Source organism: Thunnus albacares, chromosome 21 (genome assembly GCF_914725855.1).
Source record: "Thunnus albacares chromosome 21, fThuAlb1.1, whole genome shotgun sequence".
In the NCBI taxonomy this organism is placed as follows: Eukaryota; Metazoa; Chordata; class Actinopteri; order Scombriformes; family Scombridae; genus Thunnus; species Thunnus albacares.
In genome coordinates, this window is record NC_058126.1 from 12,965,440 (window position 1) to 12,986,078 (window position 20,639).

General features: G+C 36.3%; 2 protein-coding genes across 2 annotated transcripts; both read right to left on the reverse strand.

Annotated features, from left to right (window-relative positions):
- Positions 1–3,402: 3,402 nt before the first annotated feature.
- On the reverse strand, positions 3,403–14,753 carry si:ch211-161h7.4 (triadin). The gene is made up of 17 exons (XM_044340181.1): positions 14,419–14,753; positions 12,974–13,017; positions 12,461–12,525; positions 12,240–12,376; positions 11,532–11,592; positions 11,178–11,382; positions 10,922–11,011; positions 10,719–10,799; positions 9,925–10,104; positions 9,077–9,756; positions 7,938–8,414; positions 7,164–7,767; positions 7,007–7,077; positions 5,621–5,764; positions 4,120–4,280; positions 3,945–4,035; positions 3,403–3,720 (listed from the first exon to the last, which is right to left on the reverse strand). Exons 1-17 carry the CDS (start codon positions 14,440–14,442, stop codon positions 3,638–3,640), a joined length of 3,198 nt encoding a protein of 1,065 aa, XP_044196116.1. The 5' UTR covers positions 14,443–14,753; the 3' UTR covers positions 3,403–3,637.
- Positions 14,754–16,131: 1,378 nt separating this feature from the next.
- LOC122972714 lies at positions 16,132–19,466 on the reverse strand. The gene is made up of 8 exons (XM_044339967.1): positions 19,429–19,466; positions 18,821–18,929; positions 18,570–18,714; positions 17,942–18,055; positions 17,686–17,830; positions 17,342–17,490; positions 17,121–17,254; positions 16,132–16,813 (listed from the first exon to the last, which is right to left on the reverse strand). Exons 2-8 carry the CDS (start codon positions 18,918–18,920, stop codon positions 16,662–16,664), a joined length of 939 nt encoding a protein of 312 aa, XP_044195902.1. The 5' UTR covers positions 18,921–18,929; positions 19,429–19,466; the 3' UTR covers positions 16,132–16,661.
- Positions 19,467–20,639: the final 1,173 nt, after the last annotated feature.

Sequence of the window (20,639 nt, forward strand, 5' to 3'; positions counted from 1 at the left end):
TCCTGCTCATAGGTACACACCTTGAACTGAGATTTTAAGTAGATAGAGAAACTTTCCACTTTTAGCAGATAAATGTGAAAACAGTCTTCGAGTGTCAAACTGCACATAAATCACTGCACAGTGAAGCTCAAACATCCAAATGAAATAACAATCAACAAAACACATCTTTGATTGGAAGGGAACTTTGATTAGCATTATTAATCAAGGATAAGGTCGACAAATGAAATAGAAAAAAAGCAACTTGTTAATCTATCAAAGAAGTAAGTTCCTATTATTTAGATAGATATTTTTTTTGTTACTGTACTTCATTACAAAGCATGATTCATCCAGTCAGTAGAAGGTGAGAAAACACACAGGCTTGAATCAGTGAAACCAGAGGATCAGGAAACTTGTTTTTGACAACCACCCTGTGCCATCCAGCATGTGTGCTGGCTCTGTTTGGGCTGCGACACCTCAGTCAATGTGAATTGAAGGCTTTGCTGATCAGAATGCTGTGACACTCACTCACTCACTCAGTTACTCGCTCACCATGAGGCATCTCTGTAGTATCAGTAAAACACTCGAAACAAGTGCAGCTTGTGCCGTACAACAATATTGCACGTTTCTCTCTTCAAGCAGTTCAAGCAATGTCACCAGTCTGAGACCAGAACTATTAGTCAACCAAATTATAAATCTGCCCAGGAACAGTTCTTCACAAAATTCAGTAATTGGCATCAACATTTTAATAACTCAGATAATGAAAAACTAAAACTCGTACTGGGGGAACTGACACACAGTCATGCTCTCGCAGGATAGTTTGTCTCTGCCTGCCACAACAAGAGGGAATCAGACTGACCTGCTTTTTATGTTTTATATGTTTGTATTATAGTCTGTATCCCACACATGACACACACAATAATCATGTATGTTTATGTATTTGCTGATGTGATTCTTTTTTTCACATTGGAAGGGTTGTTTTTGTTGCTCATACTTTGGTTTTCCTGTAAAGAAAATACGTTAAATCTGCTTGAACCCTTTTTATATTATTTTGTGTATATATATATGTATATATAAATGTATATGTATAGATTTCTTTATATTGTAATATTGTCAACATTCATTATTCATACAGTGCTTTGGCAACACTGTCTTTCATTAAAGTCATGCTAATAAAGCTATTTGAATGTGTTAAAAGCACATATATGGAATTGATAAAACACCAAAACACAATATATACACACAAACAAACAAAAACATCATACAGAATATGAATACTGATTCCCTGCACAATATACTGCTATCACTCAGTAACATACCATCATCCAACACTTGTTAAAATGTTCAATCTGAACACAAAATCCTCCACAAACAATTCACTCCCCTGACTTTTTCTTTCTCAGGAGCAGAGAGTGAGAGATGTATCTCAGACCATTTCACTGCACAGATGTGTTGCAGGCAGCACATTTGGTCATAGACATAGTTTATAATTAAGGACCTGGGAGGTCGTTCCAGTGTATACTCTGGTGGTCAAAGCGGCATCTTCTTCACTGAAGGAGATCCTGCCCTGAGGCGATTCAGGCTGCTGATGCACCGTGCACAGCTAACACTAGACATTCAAAGATTATAAATTATCAAACTGGCACTGTTCTTTTGTTTTGCATTGCAGTCATGAATACTGATTAGTTTAATTTGAGTTGCTCTATCTGAAGGCGTCTGCCACAGTGATGGACATGTTGTAGCCTGCAGAAACAGACCCAACATTTTTAATTGGAGCGCCTTAATTACACAATACGCCGCCTATATTTTACATTATTAACTAACAGCTAAATTGCTGTGTAGTGTCAAGGTTTGCTCAAATATCAGAAAGCAATCCCAAGGTTCTTGTTTAAGAAACATGTTGGCATCAGTGTATCATTAATTATTTAACAGTATAAAGGGGAAGAAACAATAAGATTCATATGCGGAGAGATAATTCAGGCCTCATGAAGTAGGTCAGTAAATGTTTGATGACAGAACAGTCGGTATGACTCGGGTGTGTGTTGTCTGTGTGATATTACCACTGTTTCAGGTGTCTGAGCTCAGTCTTTACCTTAAAATATAATAACCCCATTTACCATAGATTCACTTTTTTTTACATCACTTTTGTGCTGACTGAATACCACCAGAGACTTTACTGTAGCTTGAACCTTGGTATTTATTCTTATCTGAAAGTTTCCCTTCTGTTGCAAGTACCTGATAATAAAAGGTAGATTAAACTGTGTGGTGCTGCATTTTACATAGAATACTAAACAGACGGACTAAAAGATGACTTTATGTTGTGCATCATAAGAAAAATAACATTTGAAATTACTATAAAGTTTAGGGCTGCAACTAACAAGTTCCTCGATTAATCGTTTAGTTGTTTGGTCTGTAAAATGTCAGAAAATTGTGAAAAATGTTGATCACTGTTCCCAAAACACAAGGTGCAACCTCAAATGTCTTGTTTTGTCCCGACCAACAGTCCACAACCCAGATATTCAGTTTACTCTCATAGAAGACTAAAGAAACCAGATAATTGATTAAGTTTAAGAAACTGGAATCAGAGAATTTTGGCATTTTTTCCTTTAAAAAATTAACTCAAAAGGATTACTAGATTACCAAAATAGTAGTACTAGTAGTAATTAATCGACTGATAATTGCAGCTCTAATTAAGTATTTAAAGTATGGTATTCTTTTGCAAATAGCTGCATATCCTTTTGAAAATACTGATATTTAAATGAAGTCACTACCCTGAGCAGAGAGCAGGATAGATTAATAGTAATGGCTAAATGCCTGTCATGATTTTTTCGTTATGTTCTGATGGTCATCCATCTCTTAACATTAATGGACCAGCATTCGTTATCGTTAACCCTCAAGCCAAACATCATCAGCTCTCCTGAACCTTGAGTTTTGGTGAAAAGCCTTGACATTTTGATACAAAGCAGCTAACATTAGTTGCTGCATCTTGTTAAAAAGTTCTAACTCTAACCTTTCAGTCACTTATTCTTGTCTGTTGAGCTCAGTTTTCACAAAGTGATTTTGTGTTTGTGGACATAATTGTAATATTTTGTGGTTGTTAAAAACCAGAACTACATAATTCGGTATTCTTGAATATAAAATGTTTTAGTCACTGCAAATAAACCAACAGAGCTATACAGTATATTCTTTTAAATTAATTAGCAATTAGCACATTAATCTACTGTTTTATAATCCAAACAAAATTAACTGCAAATGAAGACATTGTTTCACATTTCAATAAACTATATCTGACAGCTCCTTGCCTTGTAGAAGGTAGTTGTACAGTTGTGCACTGCTGCTTAGAGGCTGGAAACACCACAAGCAAAATCACACAGGACAGCAAAAGAAAACTCAAGTTAAAAAAAAAAAGCACAACTTTATTACAAGTTATTTTTTAACTTCAGTTTTATCTTTACAAGGATCAAAAAAAATAAAAATAACTGCCAAGTCTTTTCTATTTACAACTAATATCTTAATACAGAAAGTCCATTGCATTCCAAGTATACACATAATGTGATTTACAATTCCCCCCACCCCACCCACCCCCACCCCCCATCCCACACCCTTTAGGTGTCATTAGGGAAATGTGGCTGGTTATCTAGCTGCAATTCAGCGGACAACTTCAGTCTGGACTTTCTTCAAGTATCCTGGTGAAGCAGAGAACTGCAGGCTGTGCGGTGAGGTTCTGGATGCTGTAGGCATGTCCTGTTTGAACACACAGTAAGATTAATAAGCAAAATAACAAGATAATACTTTTCATACGTATACATCTCAAGCTAAAAAATTACTGCTAAGAGTTCTAAGTAGAAATATGGTCACAATTAATAAAGTAGTACTGTAATGAACTTCCTCAGGGTGTAAAAACACATTAAAATATAATACAGTGAGTTAATTCTGCCTTAATACATGTAATGATATGATATTCTTACCACATTCCACCATGAAGGATCGTCCTGGGTTGAAACGGGTCTCATTGCAGTCGACGGTTACACTCACAGAGCTTGTTAATAAGTTGAAAACCTTGAAAAACACAATAAGGAAAGAAATGAATAGACTTACAAGACAGGAGTAGAACATAATCTTACATGAGAAAATTTTTCTGACTGTTGTAGCGCTGTGGTCCACCCAGAGAGGCTTCTTCATGTAGGAGCCCAGCAGGATCTTTCCATTCGAGATGGATCCACTCTGCAGGTCCTGCAGGAAGCCAATCGCTCTGCCTTGGTAGAAGTACCAATCGAAGTGGTCTGGAGTGATCTCAGCTCCATCTGCAAGGATATCAAACAGTAAAAAAGAAATTCAATGATAGGTCTAGTCGATAATTAATCATGTTTTATCTTTCTTCTGTCTTCAGAAGAATCACATGAAAGTAATGTTTACAAGTTGAGAAACATTATACTATGTGAAAATCGGTATTATATATTTAAAACAGAAAAGCGAGTATGAGGAAATAGACTGGTAATTATATTTTAATTTGATGACATATTGCTGCAACTAACAATTATTTTCATCATTAATTAATCTGCCCATTGTTTTCTAAATTCGTCAAGGAATCATTTTGTCTATAAAATGTCCAAAAATAATGAAAAATGGCTGTTATCATTTGTTAGAGTCCATGGTGATGTCTTCAAATGTCTTATTTTGTCTAACAAACTCTTTGTATAACTACTTTGTGTAAGATATTAAGTTTACTATCATGTATGACATAAAAGCTTCAAATCCTCACATTTGAGAAGCTGCAACCAGAAAATATTTAGCATTTTTCATTTAAAAAATGACTAAAATGATTATTCAGTTATCAAAATTGTTGTCGATCAACTGTGTGTCAATCGACTAATCAATTAATTGCTGCAGCTCTAATATGAGATGACTAATTTTGGACTTTGAGGTCACAGAGCATCTCTGAAGGACTCCTGCCTTCATACAGAATGTGACATAAATGTAAACACAACAGTAACATCACACTGTGAACTCAATAACACAGTAGACAAGTAGTCAACATTTCCCTGGAATATGTTTGGTTTTGCTCAGCAAGAAAGAAATGTGGAGAAGTGTCAACTAAGAGAGGGAGAGCTACATAACATTAACTCAGCAGGAGAGACAGTTTTAATAATACTGTGTAGCAGGATGCAGTGACACTCTCTATTCTTGTAGGTTGAGGATGTTTTGAAAGCATCTTTCTCTCCAAATTTCAAATCTTGACAGGATTTTAAAGCTGCGAGCCTAGCCTTGTGAACTCCTTCCTGTTTAGCACAAACATCATGAATTGAACTTTATTTTGTGATACTTTATAACAGAAAAGAGAGTATGAGAAAATAAAGTAATAATATTTTTATTTGATGGCATACAGCATTTTTGTGTATATTCCAAGATTGTAAGATTGGATTTTGATGCTTTGCTTCAGTTGGTTCTTAGGCTCTGTTAAAATCATGAATCATCACTTACAGAATAACCATGACATGACCTCATCATTTAAGCACCTGATTATTAATGTTTATACTTTAAGATAAAATGCCAGGTTATTGTCACCATAAATTATATAAGCTATATAAAGTGTCTTGTTTATTTTTATTTTTCATGTATTTTCTCAGTCATTATGTTTTCTTACTATTCACAGTGGTAGGCCAGAGACTCTTCAGCCACTCCGCCAGGTTGACTTTATCCTTCGCCTGTAGGCTGAGCGGTTTGAGAGGCGGAGCGCACAGATCCAACACAGAGAGCGTAGAATGGTCAACTCTGCTTGATGGAAGAACTGGAATTGACAAAGAAAGAGACAAGAAAACAAAACAACTTTATTTTGTATAATTTAAAGATGTCCCACGCCTAAAAAAAACAAAACTGTCCACCAGATGACGCTGTTTAACCTGCTTATAAGGGTGTCAAAGGCCAACCTGCTGCGTTTTTCATTCATCATAGAAGGTGAAAGGGCACAGTGTAACTATTGCAATGCGGTTGTCAGCCTTGACAGAACAGAACAACTGTCAAACGTAGCATTTTTATATTATTTATGTAAGAATGACCTCACACTGACATTTCTCTCTCTCAGGTGCCTATAATGAACATTATTTTCAGGCTTCTGTTGTTCCCACTGGTGAGTTAAAACCTTGTTGGTGAGCTTGAGTAACAGGACTGTTTTGTAGCCACTATGACATGTTTTTCCATGTCTTTTATTATTACATGTACTCAGAATTTACATCCGCTGGGTTACATATATCTTCATCGTACTGCACTGTATGTAACTTGGTTGCCATCTGTTTGAAGTACAAACTATTTAAAGCAACACTAAGCAAAACCATTACAGCCATTATATTTTCAAATCAGCAAGAAGGAAGAGATGTTACTCTTGAATACTCGTCTGATTATGCTGCTGTTTCATGTTAACTTAACAGCCAATTAAACTAATACTGTTTGTGCGCTCATACTGTCATAGATATTCTGGTCTAGTGTTGTTTCTAAGTGACAGACAAGCCAGTCTTGAAGCCTGGAATTGGACCACTAGTGCCACTATTAGGACTGCAACTCATGATTATTTTCATTATTGATTCATCTGTTGATTATCTTCTCGATCAATCGATTAGTTGTCAGGTCTATAAAATGCCAGACAAGTGTGAAAAATGTTGATCAGCGTTTTGTCCCACCAACTGCCCACAATAAATAATATTCACATTTAAGAAGCTAGAACCACAAAATTTTAGCATTTTTTCTCAAAAAATGACTCAAACCAATTAATCAATTATCAGAATAGTTGCAGATTCATTTTCGTTGCAGCTCTAGCCTCCTGCATTTTTGCATTAGTTTTATAGTGAAGTTGTTAACTGTTAAGATTATTATAAACCTTTACCTTAAAAGTTACACTTTGGTTTATGAAATTATACTATTTTAACAAGACAATATTTGGAAAAACATCAAAATGAAAAAAAGTCAAAATAAAGATCCAAATAAAGTAAATCTACAAGTATGATTGAAGTGTATTTTAATGCATTTTAAAACCTACCCATGTCGTCATTTTCCTCGTACTGTTCCAGCTCAATCATGGATGACGGCCCGCTCCTGAGGACAGCTGACCTGCCGAAAAAGATTAAAAAAAAACAATTTAAACAAACAATTAGAGGGAGACAGTTAAGAGTGAAAACATTTAGGCTTTTCCTTACGTGCTGTGACGCCTTCTGGCTGGCGAGCTCTCGCGGTTGAATTCACCTGCATCTATACTGAGAATCTCTTTGTTAGTCTTACTGAGTGTTGTACCGTCAGTGGCAGACTCCTCAGCAGGACACACAGTGACGTCACGTCTGTTATTCTGACCTGCATCGCTGTTGTTGAGTACAGCAGTGCTCTCTGTGGCTGAAGTAAAAAGGTCCTTAAATGTGGCCAGGGTGCGTTTGACAGTCTCTGGAGCCCGCCTCGGTTTCAGAGGAGTAACGTGAGCTCCCCCCGGTGGTTTTGATGAGACTGCACTGTTGCCCTTTTTGAGAGTCCCAGGTTCAGGAGATCTGCTTTTGTTTTGTTTTGTTTTTCTTTCCTTATGAGGTTTGGGCTCCTTGGGGTTGAACTGCTGAGACTGAGAGGAAACGCTCTCCATGTTCTCAGACGTGTTATCAACTGTCCACCATGCACCAGGAGGTTTCCGCCTCCGTTTTTCCCGTTTTGGTGACCCGAGCTGCTCCGAAGGTCTACTGGGAGATACAGGTGCTGCTGGTGAGCTGGACATTTTTTCACTACCGCTGTGATGATACACTCTCTGAAATATCTGATCCCCTGTAAAATATCACATATGTGTAAGTTAATAACCTTTATGCCTTTATACCAAAACTGCAATATAGTTGAACTTAACTAAAAAGTGAAAAAAAGTAAATGCCTGATGATGAGGTAGATATTTTTATTAAAATCAGCTATCAGAGTCTGTTTAGGCAACTTACTGATCTTACCTGAGTTGAAGCTGTGTTCTCTGTGTGGAAATACCAGATCCAGGTCCTGGTCTAAGACGTCCTGCTGCTGCTCCTGAGCTTCAATCTGCTCTGAACCAATCATGTGAGGTTCAGCTGTTGCTTTCACCTTGTCTGGGTTGTTTTCTCTTGTAGTTCTGTGTTTGTTTTTCTTTTTATTTGTGTTGTGATGTCTTTGCTTTAAGAGTCCTTCATTCTTAGCCTTTACAGGTGGAGATACTTCTGCTGAGAGCTCTTTACGGTTCTGTTTGGACTTCTTCAGAACAGGCTGGTTGTCTGTTATTTTTGTTTCCTCTGTGCTCTCAGGGCAGCTCAACCACCACTGTCCAGGTGGATTTCTTTTCCTTTTCCCAAGCAACTGACCATCGTCAGACGAACTCTCCACAGAAACAGTTGACTGTTTGTTCTGTTTGGTCTTAACATTTGCTGTTTGTGCTTCAGATTTCAAGAGTTCTTTGTCTGTGGGACAGAAGAAACAGAAAAAACATGTATTACACTGTGTATATATTTAATGAGATGCTTGAAATGACTTTTACCACTGATTTTAAATCTATGGAAAAATTTTTTTAAAAATTATACATTTTTGATTACATCACAAAAAAATGTATATTTTAACATCAATATACTTAATATACAACTATAATTTGTTTTCTATTTTCATTGAAAGTTCTTTTCATAAGTAAAATGATTTCACTTATTTTTTATGTAATGTTTAGCTTGTTCTGCCTTTTCTTGTGTCATTGATACTACGTGATTTTGTTTGTTTACATTGCTGTTTTGTGTGGATCAGAATGACTAACAATCCTCGTGTGGAAGCTAAAGGGGATCAAAATAAATAATAAATAATAAATAAAACAGTAAAAAACTGGCAATATCGCAACTCGTTTTGCACACACACACACAAAAGAGCTCAAAATTTAGAATAAATGTTTAGAGCTTAAAATTTGAAGCCAAATATTTTGAATTTATTAATTTATTCACTAAGTAGAGCAACTTCTATTTTCCAGCTTTTTATTCACAAATATAGATATTACCTGCATATACATGAAGAAACATGATAATAACTAGCAGGAAAGATTCAGTGTTAACAGAAAGAGATTTCAAGAGCAGGAGAACCTTACCTGAAAGAGAACCTAGGTCTTCAACATCTGCATCCTGCTCACTGCTCCTTTGTTCCTTCGCTCCATCAGATCCCTGCATCTCTTTTCTGGTCACCTTTAATGATTTAGCTTTGCTTGTCTTGGCATTTTCTTTCTTATATTTTGAAGACTTTGATCTCTTCACCTCAGACAACCTCTGGGGTTTTGAGGAGTTTTCTTCATCTGTTTCCCTGCTGGCTGTGTCTTTAGGTTTGTCCTCTGCGTTGTCACTGTCTTTCTTGAGTCGCTGTTGGGTTTTTTTGTTTGGTTTATCTTGATCCACCGAGTCAACTGCAGGAAGATCCTCAGGAGTGGAACGAATGCATCCATCCATGTCTGTCTCAGTCACTTCTTTCTCTCTCTCTTTGCCTTTTTTCTTCATTTTCTGATTGACAGTCTTACTCTGAAGTTTCCTGTTTGTCTGATCCGATTCCAGCTGTTTCTGTGTCATCTCTAGTTGCACAAAAACATCCTTCACCCCCTTGTCTGTTGAGCTGTCTTTGTCGGTGCTGGAGGTTTTGTTCTGCCTCTGTTTCTTTTTGGCAGCAGTTTTACTAAGGATGGAAAACCGAATAGGTGTATCGTCCTCCAGGATCAGAAAGTCATCCTCTGGCTCAGGTGGACACGTGGGTACTTTAACCGGTGACAGTGACTTTCTAGAACTTAAAAAATTAAAATTGAATGGATTATTAATTGTTTGTACAATAAAACACAACAGACATACAAAAGGATTAATACAGAGGCCTTTACTATATGTCTGTCATGGTCATTTTTTACCTGGTTAACATCACAGCATCAAATTATTAAGACGTCCTTTTATCTAAACTTACCTTGCAGATTTGGGCTGCCCAGCATCTCTAAGTTTCTGTAGGAAAGCTGTCATCTCTTTTCCCACACGGGTGGACGTTTCCGCTGCTGGCTCCTTGCGAACACTTTCTGTGTTTTTCTCAGGAGCTGAGTGTTCAGGCTCCTGCCTCATTGCTGACACAGGCGGATTTGTATTTTCTTGCCTGGTAATAACCAAAAAGAAAGAAACAGAACTTATTTACTTGATTTCCACTGTTTTTTTTATTATACATTATGCAACAGCATTAATGATTAATGGTGAAGTTTTTAATGTATTATATAACATCAGTTCTTCTGTCTACCACATTATGGGGATGGAGAATTGTCTGTTAGATGGATTCAAATAGAGGATGCCTGATATAATGGCAGTCCACTATTATCATGTCACATTGCCTCATACGGCATGTACAGTACATTAATATGCAAAAAGAAATTACAAAAAGTACAAAGATTTTCTATTTTTTTTTACATTTTTCATTAAATAAATGACATTTTTAAATATGTCTATATTTTTTGTATTATTTATAGCTATAATAATGTAGTTTCAGGTTAAGTTACTTTTCACACTTACTGTCATATTTAATTATAAAGTTTACTGTTCAACTCTTCTACAACACACATCTTTGTCACAACTCTTTCATGACCAAATTGGAGGGATTTTTTTTTACTCTCAAATATCAATATATGCTTCAAATATTGCCGTATTGTTATCAAACTAGATCAGAAGTGAAAGAACTAAATAAATATAACTATACGTTAAAGAGTCGTCACTTCTTACCTTTCTGTTTTACTTTTGCCCTCCAAAACAGGTATTTCAGATTTCTTGGGTATGTTTTCATCGCCTGGGTGACTCTCTTTGCTGCGCAGGAAAGTAAGTAAGTAGTTATTCACATGTACAGTGATACAACATCAGGTACTGATGGCGTGCTTGAGTACCTGCAGCAAAATAATCATCATGTTGAGAATTGCAAAGCCACTTACCATGATGCCTCCACCTTGTTTTTGTGACTGGACTTGGATTTGCTGAGAAAAATCTTACTTGGAGGAGACTCCAAATTGAAATCGTCACTTCTGGAGGAAAGGAGAATTATTAAAAGAAACATGCTGTAGATTAACTAGTGGAAATATACAGACTTGCAATGTTAATGTCAAAGTTAAATGTAAAAACCAGTGTGTGCAGAATTAATTTCTAACTTATTTCCAATATGAAAGGCATAAATATATAAATACTACTTACTCCTCTGTGGTGAGCCCATTGCTCTGGGGTTTCTGGATGGGAAGAGGCTCCTTCTTTGCCTCTTCTTGTTCTTTTTCTTCACAGAAAAAGAGGATTGGGGACACAGCTTGCTCTTTTTCATTGTCCTGTTCCTCTGCACCGATATCCCTTTCAATAGGGCTGGAGGTCTTCACTGGCCCATGCCCTTTAAATGGGATGTCCAAATCTACAACAAGGAGAAGCAACAAACTTTAAAAAGGAAGACATCTGCATGTACAAAAGAAGAAGGAACTGAACATTTAATACATTTAGATTTAGAGGTTGAAAGTAAAAGCAAATTATCTTCTTAGTATAATTCAGGTGGGAGTCTCTTACCGATGTCCAGTTTAGGACTGGCTGACCTTGTCACAGGATGTAGGTCATCTTCTTTTGGAACCTAAAGAATCAAAACAAAAACACCCATTGAATGGTTCAACACACACAAGAGAGCAAATAAAGTTTAATTTAAGAAAGGTGTACAAATCCCAAAACAGATACACAAGAGCCAGGGTGCGAACTACAGGGGAGCCATGGGGAGCATTTCTATTTTCTGTATCTTCATCATCATGGATCATGCGTAAAATTAGGCTGTTATTGATGTATGATTCATGCATGAAGGTGATTCATCACTAATTCACTTTCATAAAGATACAAGCATACAAGCTCCCCTGAAACTCATAGCATAGTTCGCACACTAACAAGAGCTGTTGAGTCTACAAAGGAACATCGAGTTGCAATAAAGTTTTGAATAACATTGGAAATGCCTGGCAAACAGAGTGAATTGCATTTCACAGCAGAAAAAGTAAGTTGTATAATTACTGGCTGATCAATAACAAAAAAGAAAAGTAAGCACTTCTGCATGTCATGACTTGTCTGCTCCATTCAAAGGGGTCAGGTACTTTTTTCAATAAACATATGGTAGCCTAGCTATTGTTTTAAGACAGACTTGAAAAAATGTGAACCTATCCTTTTTGTCAACAGAAGAGTGTGACTATTCCTTATTAATATAAGCCAAAGTCATTGTACTGACTGACTCTACTTTACCATTTTGCATGTTGGAGGTTTTTCAGTTAGGGGTCCCTCCTGTGGGACATCTGCAGCCTCTCCCTCCCCCTGTTTATTCTCAGTATCAAGCAGTAGAGATGGGGGAAGTACATCGCAATCATCATGTGAGGCTGAATCTGAAAATAAGAGAACATAGATGATATCAAGGGAGAAATTGCAAAACTAACTGCCAAAAAAGCAAATTCATCACACACACTCACCCAAGTCATCAAACATCTTACTAACGTCTTCCAGAAGCAGCTCTCCTGCCCATTGTCTGGATGGACTGAAAACACAAATCTCAGGATTAAGTGTTGGCTGGCAGAATATCATTATACAATTCACACATAAATGCTGAGACTTGATTTGCTTTAAACATGGAATATTTAAAACTCCCTAGAAGCTAACCAAATAAACATAAACATATTAAAAAGTATACAACATTCATGACAAAATGGTGAAGATTAGGGGGATTACAGCAAAGAAATGTATTGATTATAGGAATAACTATTATAACAACATGCTGAAGGTCATTTAGAAATCTCAATCTCACATTTATAGTTACCAGTGCATTAAAGTGACCTGCAACAACTGCTGAAAGTTTTAGCCCTGTATTTTCAGACTATTCAGATAATTGCTCCCTTAAAACAGACAACACTCCAATAATATTATGAATTGCAAGATATTCCTCCTGAAACATTAAAATATATATATATATATATTTGCAAACTTACCTTTCCTTGTTTGTGGGGTAGCAGAGCTTCCTCTTTGGTCTCTTCTGTGAACAGACAAGTAGAGAGAAAGTTAGCTGGCTTTTACACTGCGTCTACTGTAATTTACTCTAGCTACTGTAAATCTGGGCAATATATTAGCAGCTAACTACATCCCTTGACTACTACTCTCAGTTATCTGTTTTTTTTAGGTTGAAGAAGCTTAAAAATGAAGTTAAGTCTATTATCTACTGTAACAGTCCTCATTGGTTGGACAAAAACAAACAGCCCCCGAGTATTACGTATTACATTTTAACAGCATCACAAACTAAAGCCTCCAAAATGACCATGAGGTTAAATAAACACTTTTCAGTTTAAACAAAAACTCAACATTGCAACCTTCACAAAGATGGCATTTATTACCAGTGGTGTAAAGTAACTACATACATTTACTCAAATACTGTAATTAAGTACAGTTTTGAGGTATTTGTACTTTACTTGAGTATTTCCATTTGACGCTACTTTATACTTCCGCTCCACTACATTTCAGAGGGAAATATTGTACTCTCTACTCCACTACATTTATTTGAAAGCTTTACTTTTCAGATGAAGATTTGACACAATGGATAATATAACAAGCTTTTAAAATACAACACGTTATTAAAGGTTGCCAACCTTTTTGGCTTTTGATGTCTTAGAAAAAGCAGTGTGTTGGGGTCACATTTCAGATGTCTATGAGCTGTTAACGGTTTCACCAAATAGTGATTTTTACCTCTAAACTTCTCTCATGGTATCATTTCAATAAATGATCCAACATTTCACCAAAAATCAAAGATTAAAGAAGAAGGCCAAAAACTGAAAACAGATTTGTGTATCAGAGCTTTGTTTTTCCTTCTTTCCTCTCCCATTAATCATCTCACAACCCCTCAGATTTATCTGGTGACCCTTTGGAGGTGCCGACCCTTAGGTTGGGAACCACTGGACTAAACTAACTAACTGTATATAAAGTAGTTCAAACTAGCTCCACCTCCAGCAACCACAACAATAACATGCTGCCCTAAACACTGATGATGTCATATATAATAATATATCAGTCAGAGGGACCAAACTAAGTTACTACTTTTACAACAATACTTTAACTACATTTTGCTGCTAATGTAACTTATATATGACTAACTATAACTATATAACTAACTTATATACGTTTACTGAAGTGGGATTTTTCATGCTAGACTTCTACTTGTTATGGAGTATTTTTACATTGATGTATTGGTACTTTTACTTACGTAAAGGATCTGAATACTTCTTCCATCACTGTTTATAGCAGGCTTGATGCTAGTTTTAGCTAAGTGCTTTAACGTTACAAAGCTGTTACCTTCTGATAGTAACTTCTGTACATGTTTGTTTAGCCCTCCCTACTCAGACATACACCAGAAGACTCAAACACAAAAGTTAAGACATAAACTTACCAAAGCGGGGTACTTTGTCTCCATTTATGTTATGTAATTAACGTTATATCGTTTTCTAACAGTTACGTTAGGCGTCTGTTTACGACGGCGAGCCCAACGTCCGCTACTCACCAGCTAACAGCCAACGACTTATCATTTCGCTTTTAATTAACGTTATTGCTCTTATTCAGTTAGCGCCCAGAGCGAATTTATTTGAATCCACTAAAAACTGTTTAACTATCACGTAAAAGCTGGTTAAGCGGCTATTTCGCACACTTGCTAGCCAAACGTTAGCGTTAGCAAAACAATGGAACTGTTGATGATATGCAATTGACCCGCGCATTCTTTTGAGGCCGTGACGTCTTCCCTCCCTGAGTTTAGTCTGTCAGGCAACATGGTTGCTAATTTGGCAGATGTTAAGCCACAACATGTGCCTTAAAAATACTAAATAGATTTCAGTGTAACATAAACGTAAAATCTGACAGGTGAAATTTGTTACTGGTGGAAAAAACCTTGGATTACTATAGACTTGCTGCCTGAAAGATATTGCTCAGGGATTTAAAACATTTGTTGCAGGACTTTCTTCTTCTTCTACGTTTTATTTCCCATTGGTGCACCCTACAGGTTAATCATGGTAAAATCCATCAACCGCCACGGACACTGTATATGACAAAATATTGGTATAACCACTGAGATGACAAATAATTAAAAATATTTGTTAATAGAAAGATTTAAAAAGCATTCATTTTGTTTTCCCTAGAAAATCTTCAAAATATAAAATACTTCACTTTTTTCCTTTCTTTGTTTTGTTTTTTAGCTTTTTCATCCAGTTTTTGAGAACTCTGTACATAATTTGGAAAATATGTTAACTCAAAAGACAATTAGAAGTAATCAGAATCATCTTTGTCAGCCAATATGTTAATTTAAGGAATTTGACTCTGGTTTGGTGGCTTTCAATGTATTTACACAAAAATAACAACACATTCTTCAGAAATATACACAAGGAATGACTATGTACAGATGAAACCGTTTCTGTGAGCTGTAAACAGGATGCAAATAGTGCAAAGATGTGAAGTATGCAAGGAGTGCTGAGATATTAAACGAATATGAATATTAAATGGTGAAAAAAAGTGACAGGTTACTTTATATACATATAGTATGTACAGTATATACAGCCTGTTCAAATATACAGTAATGAGTGAAATGTATTGCACATTTTGTATTTTAAACTAAATAAATATATATAATTTGTAGGTACAGTGAGTATTTTAGTGTTCCAGGGTTATTGCACAGTGCCTGTGCAATAACTGTTCAACTGTTCATAAGTGTGACGGCAAGGAGCAAGAAACTCTTCCTGTGTCTGGTGGTTTTGGTGAGCAGTGTTCTGCAGCACCCACCAGAAATAAGTAACTGTGAATTCTAATAATATGTGATGGTGTGAAAGAGTTCTATGGGCGTTCTATGTTAAATGATGAAACTTTATTTTATTATTACTTACTGTTTTCATTATGTTTGTGTTGTTTAAATTGTGTCAATTGTCATTGTTTTATTTACAGTAGACATGCATTACGGTGTGTTGTGATGTTAGTGTATTGTGATGAGTAGTGTGAATGTGTGTTTTTGTATTGTCACCATGTATAGTTTTTCTACTCCATTAACATACTACTTGAATTGTGATATTCTCGTTCACCTGTCATATTATGATCAAAAGAGTTCACACTGCTGAACAGTTGGTATGGTGCATGATGAGTACTTTATTTCAAAAATAAATATGTAGAGATGAGAAAACCAAAGTCAGCATTGGAATATAAGTTGTGATAAATTTGATACAAAACAAACATATCCTTTGAACATGTAAATTAAAATATACAGTGTATGCTGACAGGGGTTGGGGGTTAGATTATTACATGTCTTATACAAGTGATTCCTCACTGTGTAGTGTTGTAACGGTGTCTTTATCAGAGCTTAATGAGGTATGTTAGCGATAGATATGTTCGAAAAGAGCCATAAAAAGTTCAGAGATCAGTCAGCCAAAGTTGAAAAGAATACTGCTAAAGAAATCAGTGGTTTTCCACAGTGCAGTTTGATTCATATTGTATGTGATTAGACTTTGATTAAGTAAATCCAAAAAATACACATACAATACAATTGAACATTTGTTACACTCAACAGGGCAATTGAACGAGAATAACAAATGGAAGAAGAACAATTTAGATGATATAACACTGAGTTGTGTCATTTTGTAAAAATGTTTGAGAAAATGTTCAGCGAAATATCTTTTTCTGTTTCTCAGCAATCACGATCGGTTCCATGGCGTCAGGGCTGACGTCTGTGTAGAGCGGCTGCTTGATGTGTCTCCAGATCACCAAAACAATCCGTATGACAAACAGCACAGAGGCTACAGCCAACAGTGCAGCTAAAGAGGAGAAAATCTAATTAGTACAGATTAAGATTTTATGACGCATTTCTGTACAGGACTTAAATTAAATTCACTTTACTGTAGATTTAATTAACTAAAAAAGTCACACAAGTAGTGTTAAGTGGTACAAGTGCCTAGTTGTTATGATTAAAATAGTGTTAATTTACTGTCATTATGTTCCATCTGACATACTTCAGGAAATAAGTCAAATGAAATATTGATGTGATGTTTATGTGCTGATTATAGAGATTATATCATTTATTTATCACATATAATTATAATAGAGTTGTCTTCAGTGTCTTACCAATGCCATTGCCAATGAATGGTTCAGCATTATAGTTTTTGTCCAGGTTTCCAGACAGAGCCCAGATCACAACAGGGTAGTTGATGAGGATGTACCGCACGTGTTTATCAAGGACAAAGTTTTCCACAATAAACCTAAGAAGGGCAGAGTACACATACATTACTTTAGAATCTCACTGACGTACGTTTTGTTTGGCTTTCTACCACATGAAGAGCTCTTACCACACAAGTAACACAACAGCCAAAATAGAGTATGAGATGGTGGCAGCATTTGTTGGGGACATCTTTGCATCATAAGTCAGTACAATCGTCACGTTGATTAGAGTGGCGATGGTTGTCCATGTTGTGTATACCATCACACCATTCTGAACCTGAAAATGTTTAATGTAGAGTGTTAGTGAAATTCATTCACATAATTGCAGAGTAACTATGCTTAAAATCTTGTACACTGAGATTTTGTGAAATTACAATATCATCCATCACACCAATACAAGTTAATCTAACCTGGAAGCTGCAACATTAAACCTTACTTAACAACGGAAACACTGTTTGTGTGTCATACTAACCAACACACGGAGGAGCCACAGGTCTGCTTTATGATATTTCTTGAGCCAAGGCCCATAAATATGGAGTCCGTGGCAGATGAAGCCTATCATGGAGTAGTTTGTGCAGATGACCAGGATGAGAAAAACCAGGGCAGCAATCATCAGCCTATAGTTAATGACAAAAACAGCAGAATAACACGTTTCATGATGCGGTTTAATTTCTGCATGAGAGTTTAAATGATGGTTGCTGTAAAATACTTAATGAGACAGAACTTACCCTCTGTCCCAAACAAACAGCCAGATAACATTATAACACAAATTGAGACACCAACTAAAGAAGAATCCATAAGGCAACACTGCGGGGCTGCAGTAAACATAGCCGTAACCATTCCTACGAGAAAAAAGAGCAACAGTTGATCATTCAGCCTGTAAGTTTGTGAAGATGCAGAAATCCACAGAACAGTGTTTGATTGTCAGTTTAGGTAACTCTTGTTATCTGTGGCCCTTCAGCTCCAGAAGTTTTTCTCGTTCTTAATCCAAATTTCAACTTCGCGAATACATTCGTACATGTTCAAGAAATCCCATCCAAAATATGCAACATCACAAACAACCTGTGGAACAACCTTAGCAACAAGGATTACAGAACAGACGACCATTTGTGGGCATGCACGAACAATCTGACATCAGTTGGACGGAGAAGTAGGAGTAACTTTGCAAACAAAGTGTTCAGGCTTTTGACTTTCAGGGAGCATTTTTATATTACTTTCACTTCAAGTTTTGGAAACTTTGACCATGTAATACATAAACATCTGGCATCATAACAATATATAAATGGCAGAAAATCACAAAAAGCATATGTCCCCTTTAATGTTTTAAACAAGAAAGTGTAAAAAGTTGATAGCAACCTTCTGCAAAGGCCTGTCACGATGTAAATAATCATTGCAGTCAGCCAGACGTAGATGACACTCCAGATGTTAAAGGTCCATCCTGACGGAGTGATCAGGGTGTCGAACACAGCAGACACATTGGCTGTGGTGGTGTAGTAAGGACCTATAGGGAAAGGAAAAATGTAAATAATGAGAGGAATGCAAGTAATATTTGTGATTTCTCAATAATCTAACACAAGAGACAAATGATTAACGAAGTTTTGACTCACCAACCCCAACTACAGCCAGTGCATTGAACACCAAGCTTACTGCATAGCCGACAACAGACACCACAATCACAGTAAGACGTTCAGGATCATGTTTTCCCATTTTAGTCAACTGTGATAAATGAAAGTTTCAGTATATTCAAAAACAGAAAGCATTCGTATGAGTTAAAAAACATGCACACAAATAGAGTTTTGCTCAAGGAAATCCGCTGAAGTGTCCTCGAGCAAGACATTTAATGCTTTCCAGCTACAGGGGGCTGACCTGTATTTGAACCTGACCCCCCTGAGGAGGGAGAAGTGTTACTAAACATCTTGTGTAACACATACAGAAGTCATTTAGCCAATTACACCAAGTCAAATCTTTGTCATAAGTCACCAGCTTTCTTAAAACCTCCTCTGAGGACTGTCAGCAGAAAAAACTGAAAAAATTTCTGTTCTAATTAAACTGTTTTCAGAATTCACATTCATAGCATTGATTGACAACTTTCAAACCTACTTGTTTAACTATAGAAAGTTCCACATGACATTTCTCCAGGAAAATAAAACATTGGCAGCATTACACAAAAAAGTGCCTCCATGATTAAGACTTGATGAAGCGAAACAAAACGTACCTTTCTTTACCCCTCCCTGCATGAAGAACAAGAGAAACTGTGCATGGGGGGAAGGGGACTGTGTATTTTATAGAATAGCTAGTTGTGCAAGAGAGTTTACGACCACTCGAAGCATCACGTGCACTTCTTATCTTGTATACATTTCTGCCACAGTGCAGTGAATCATAACAGGCTGACAAATTGTCAACACCCCCCCCCTCCTACCCCATCCCCTATACATTCTATAATTATGAAATGCATTCATAAAGGTGGCTCCTGAATGAATAACAATGTATGTATTTGGTTTAAGTTAAAAAATCAACAATTTTGAAACAGGCATGAAAACAGTCAACAAAAGGACATTTGAAACCATGCTGGGAATATGAAAAGGAAAAATTCTTTGTCCAGAATCAGAACAACTTTATTTACTTAATTTTCAGAACAGCAATGGAAATTTGTCTTTTATGTGGCCCACATAGGTACACATAGAATAAAAACATACACATGTAGCAGAAATGTACACAAAGTGTTAAAAGAGCAATATATACGTGTGCATTTACACATACAGTTAAACTGTAAAGTGCCAATTTGTGCAAATGTTAAGAGTGCAAATTCCTTCATAGCTTGTTTATCATGTTAATAGCAGTTGGTATGAATGATTTTTTTGAATATATTTTCCTAGCCAGAGGATTTTTATAACAGCAGCCTGATGAGAGGAGTTAGTATGAGTTATAGAAGTGATGTGAAAGGTCATATGTGATGAGGGTTGTTTTGTACATCTCATTATCCGAGTTTAGTGATCTGACACTAAGGACTGGAGGGTTCCTGTTAATTTATTTGCGTGGTTGATGATTTGTTTTTAACAGAGAGATGTGTGATGTTGAAAGTGAGGACTGACCCACTCTGGGATGGGAATATCAATATACCTGATTCCATGAAAATATATACAGATGGATCAGTGGATCAAGAAACTGTCATGACAAGATCCACCTTTCTAGTCCCTAAAAACACGGACATGGACATGATACTGTATGTGTTCAGACACAAATTAATATTCAAGAGTGTTTTATATATAGTTCATCCTAAAACATGTCTGATAAAAGACTGTTAATGATCAACAATCAATCAATTATTTGGTTATTATAATGAGACCAAAGCATCCTTGATTTACTTTTTGATCAAGGATTATCAAATATTTATCAGCTGTTATATACAATAAATCATTCCACAAA

Bases quoted from the DNA above. Each gene is read 5' to 3' on its own strand.
- LOC122972714 (XM_044339967.1), bottom strand. From the start codon at position 18,920: ATGGGAAAACATGATCCTGAACGTCTTACTGTGATTGTGGTGTCTGTT. The intron at 18,715-18,820 runs GTGAGTCAAAAC...CTTTCCCTATAG, and splicing joins ACTGGCTGTAGTTGGGGTTG to GTCCTTACTACACCACCACA. The intron at 17,831-17,941 runs GTAAGTTCTGTC...CATTAACTATAG, and splicing joins CTGTTTGTTTGGGACAGAGG to GCTGATGATTGCTGCCCTGG.
- si:ch211-161h7.4 (XM_044340181.1), bottom strand. From the start codon at position 14,442: ATGGAGACAAAGTACCCCGCTTTG. The intron at 7,078-7,163 runs GTAAGGAAAAGC...CTTTTTCGGCAG, and splicing joins GCCAGAAGGCGTCACAGCAC to GTCAGCTGTCCTCAGGAGCG. The intron at 5,765-7,006 runs GTAGGTTTTAAA...TGTCAATTCCAG, and splicing joins CGAGGAAAATGACGACATGG to TTCTTCCATCAAGCAGAGTT.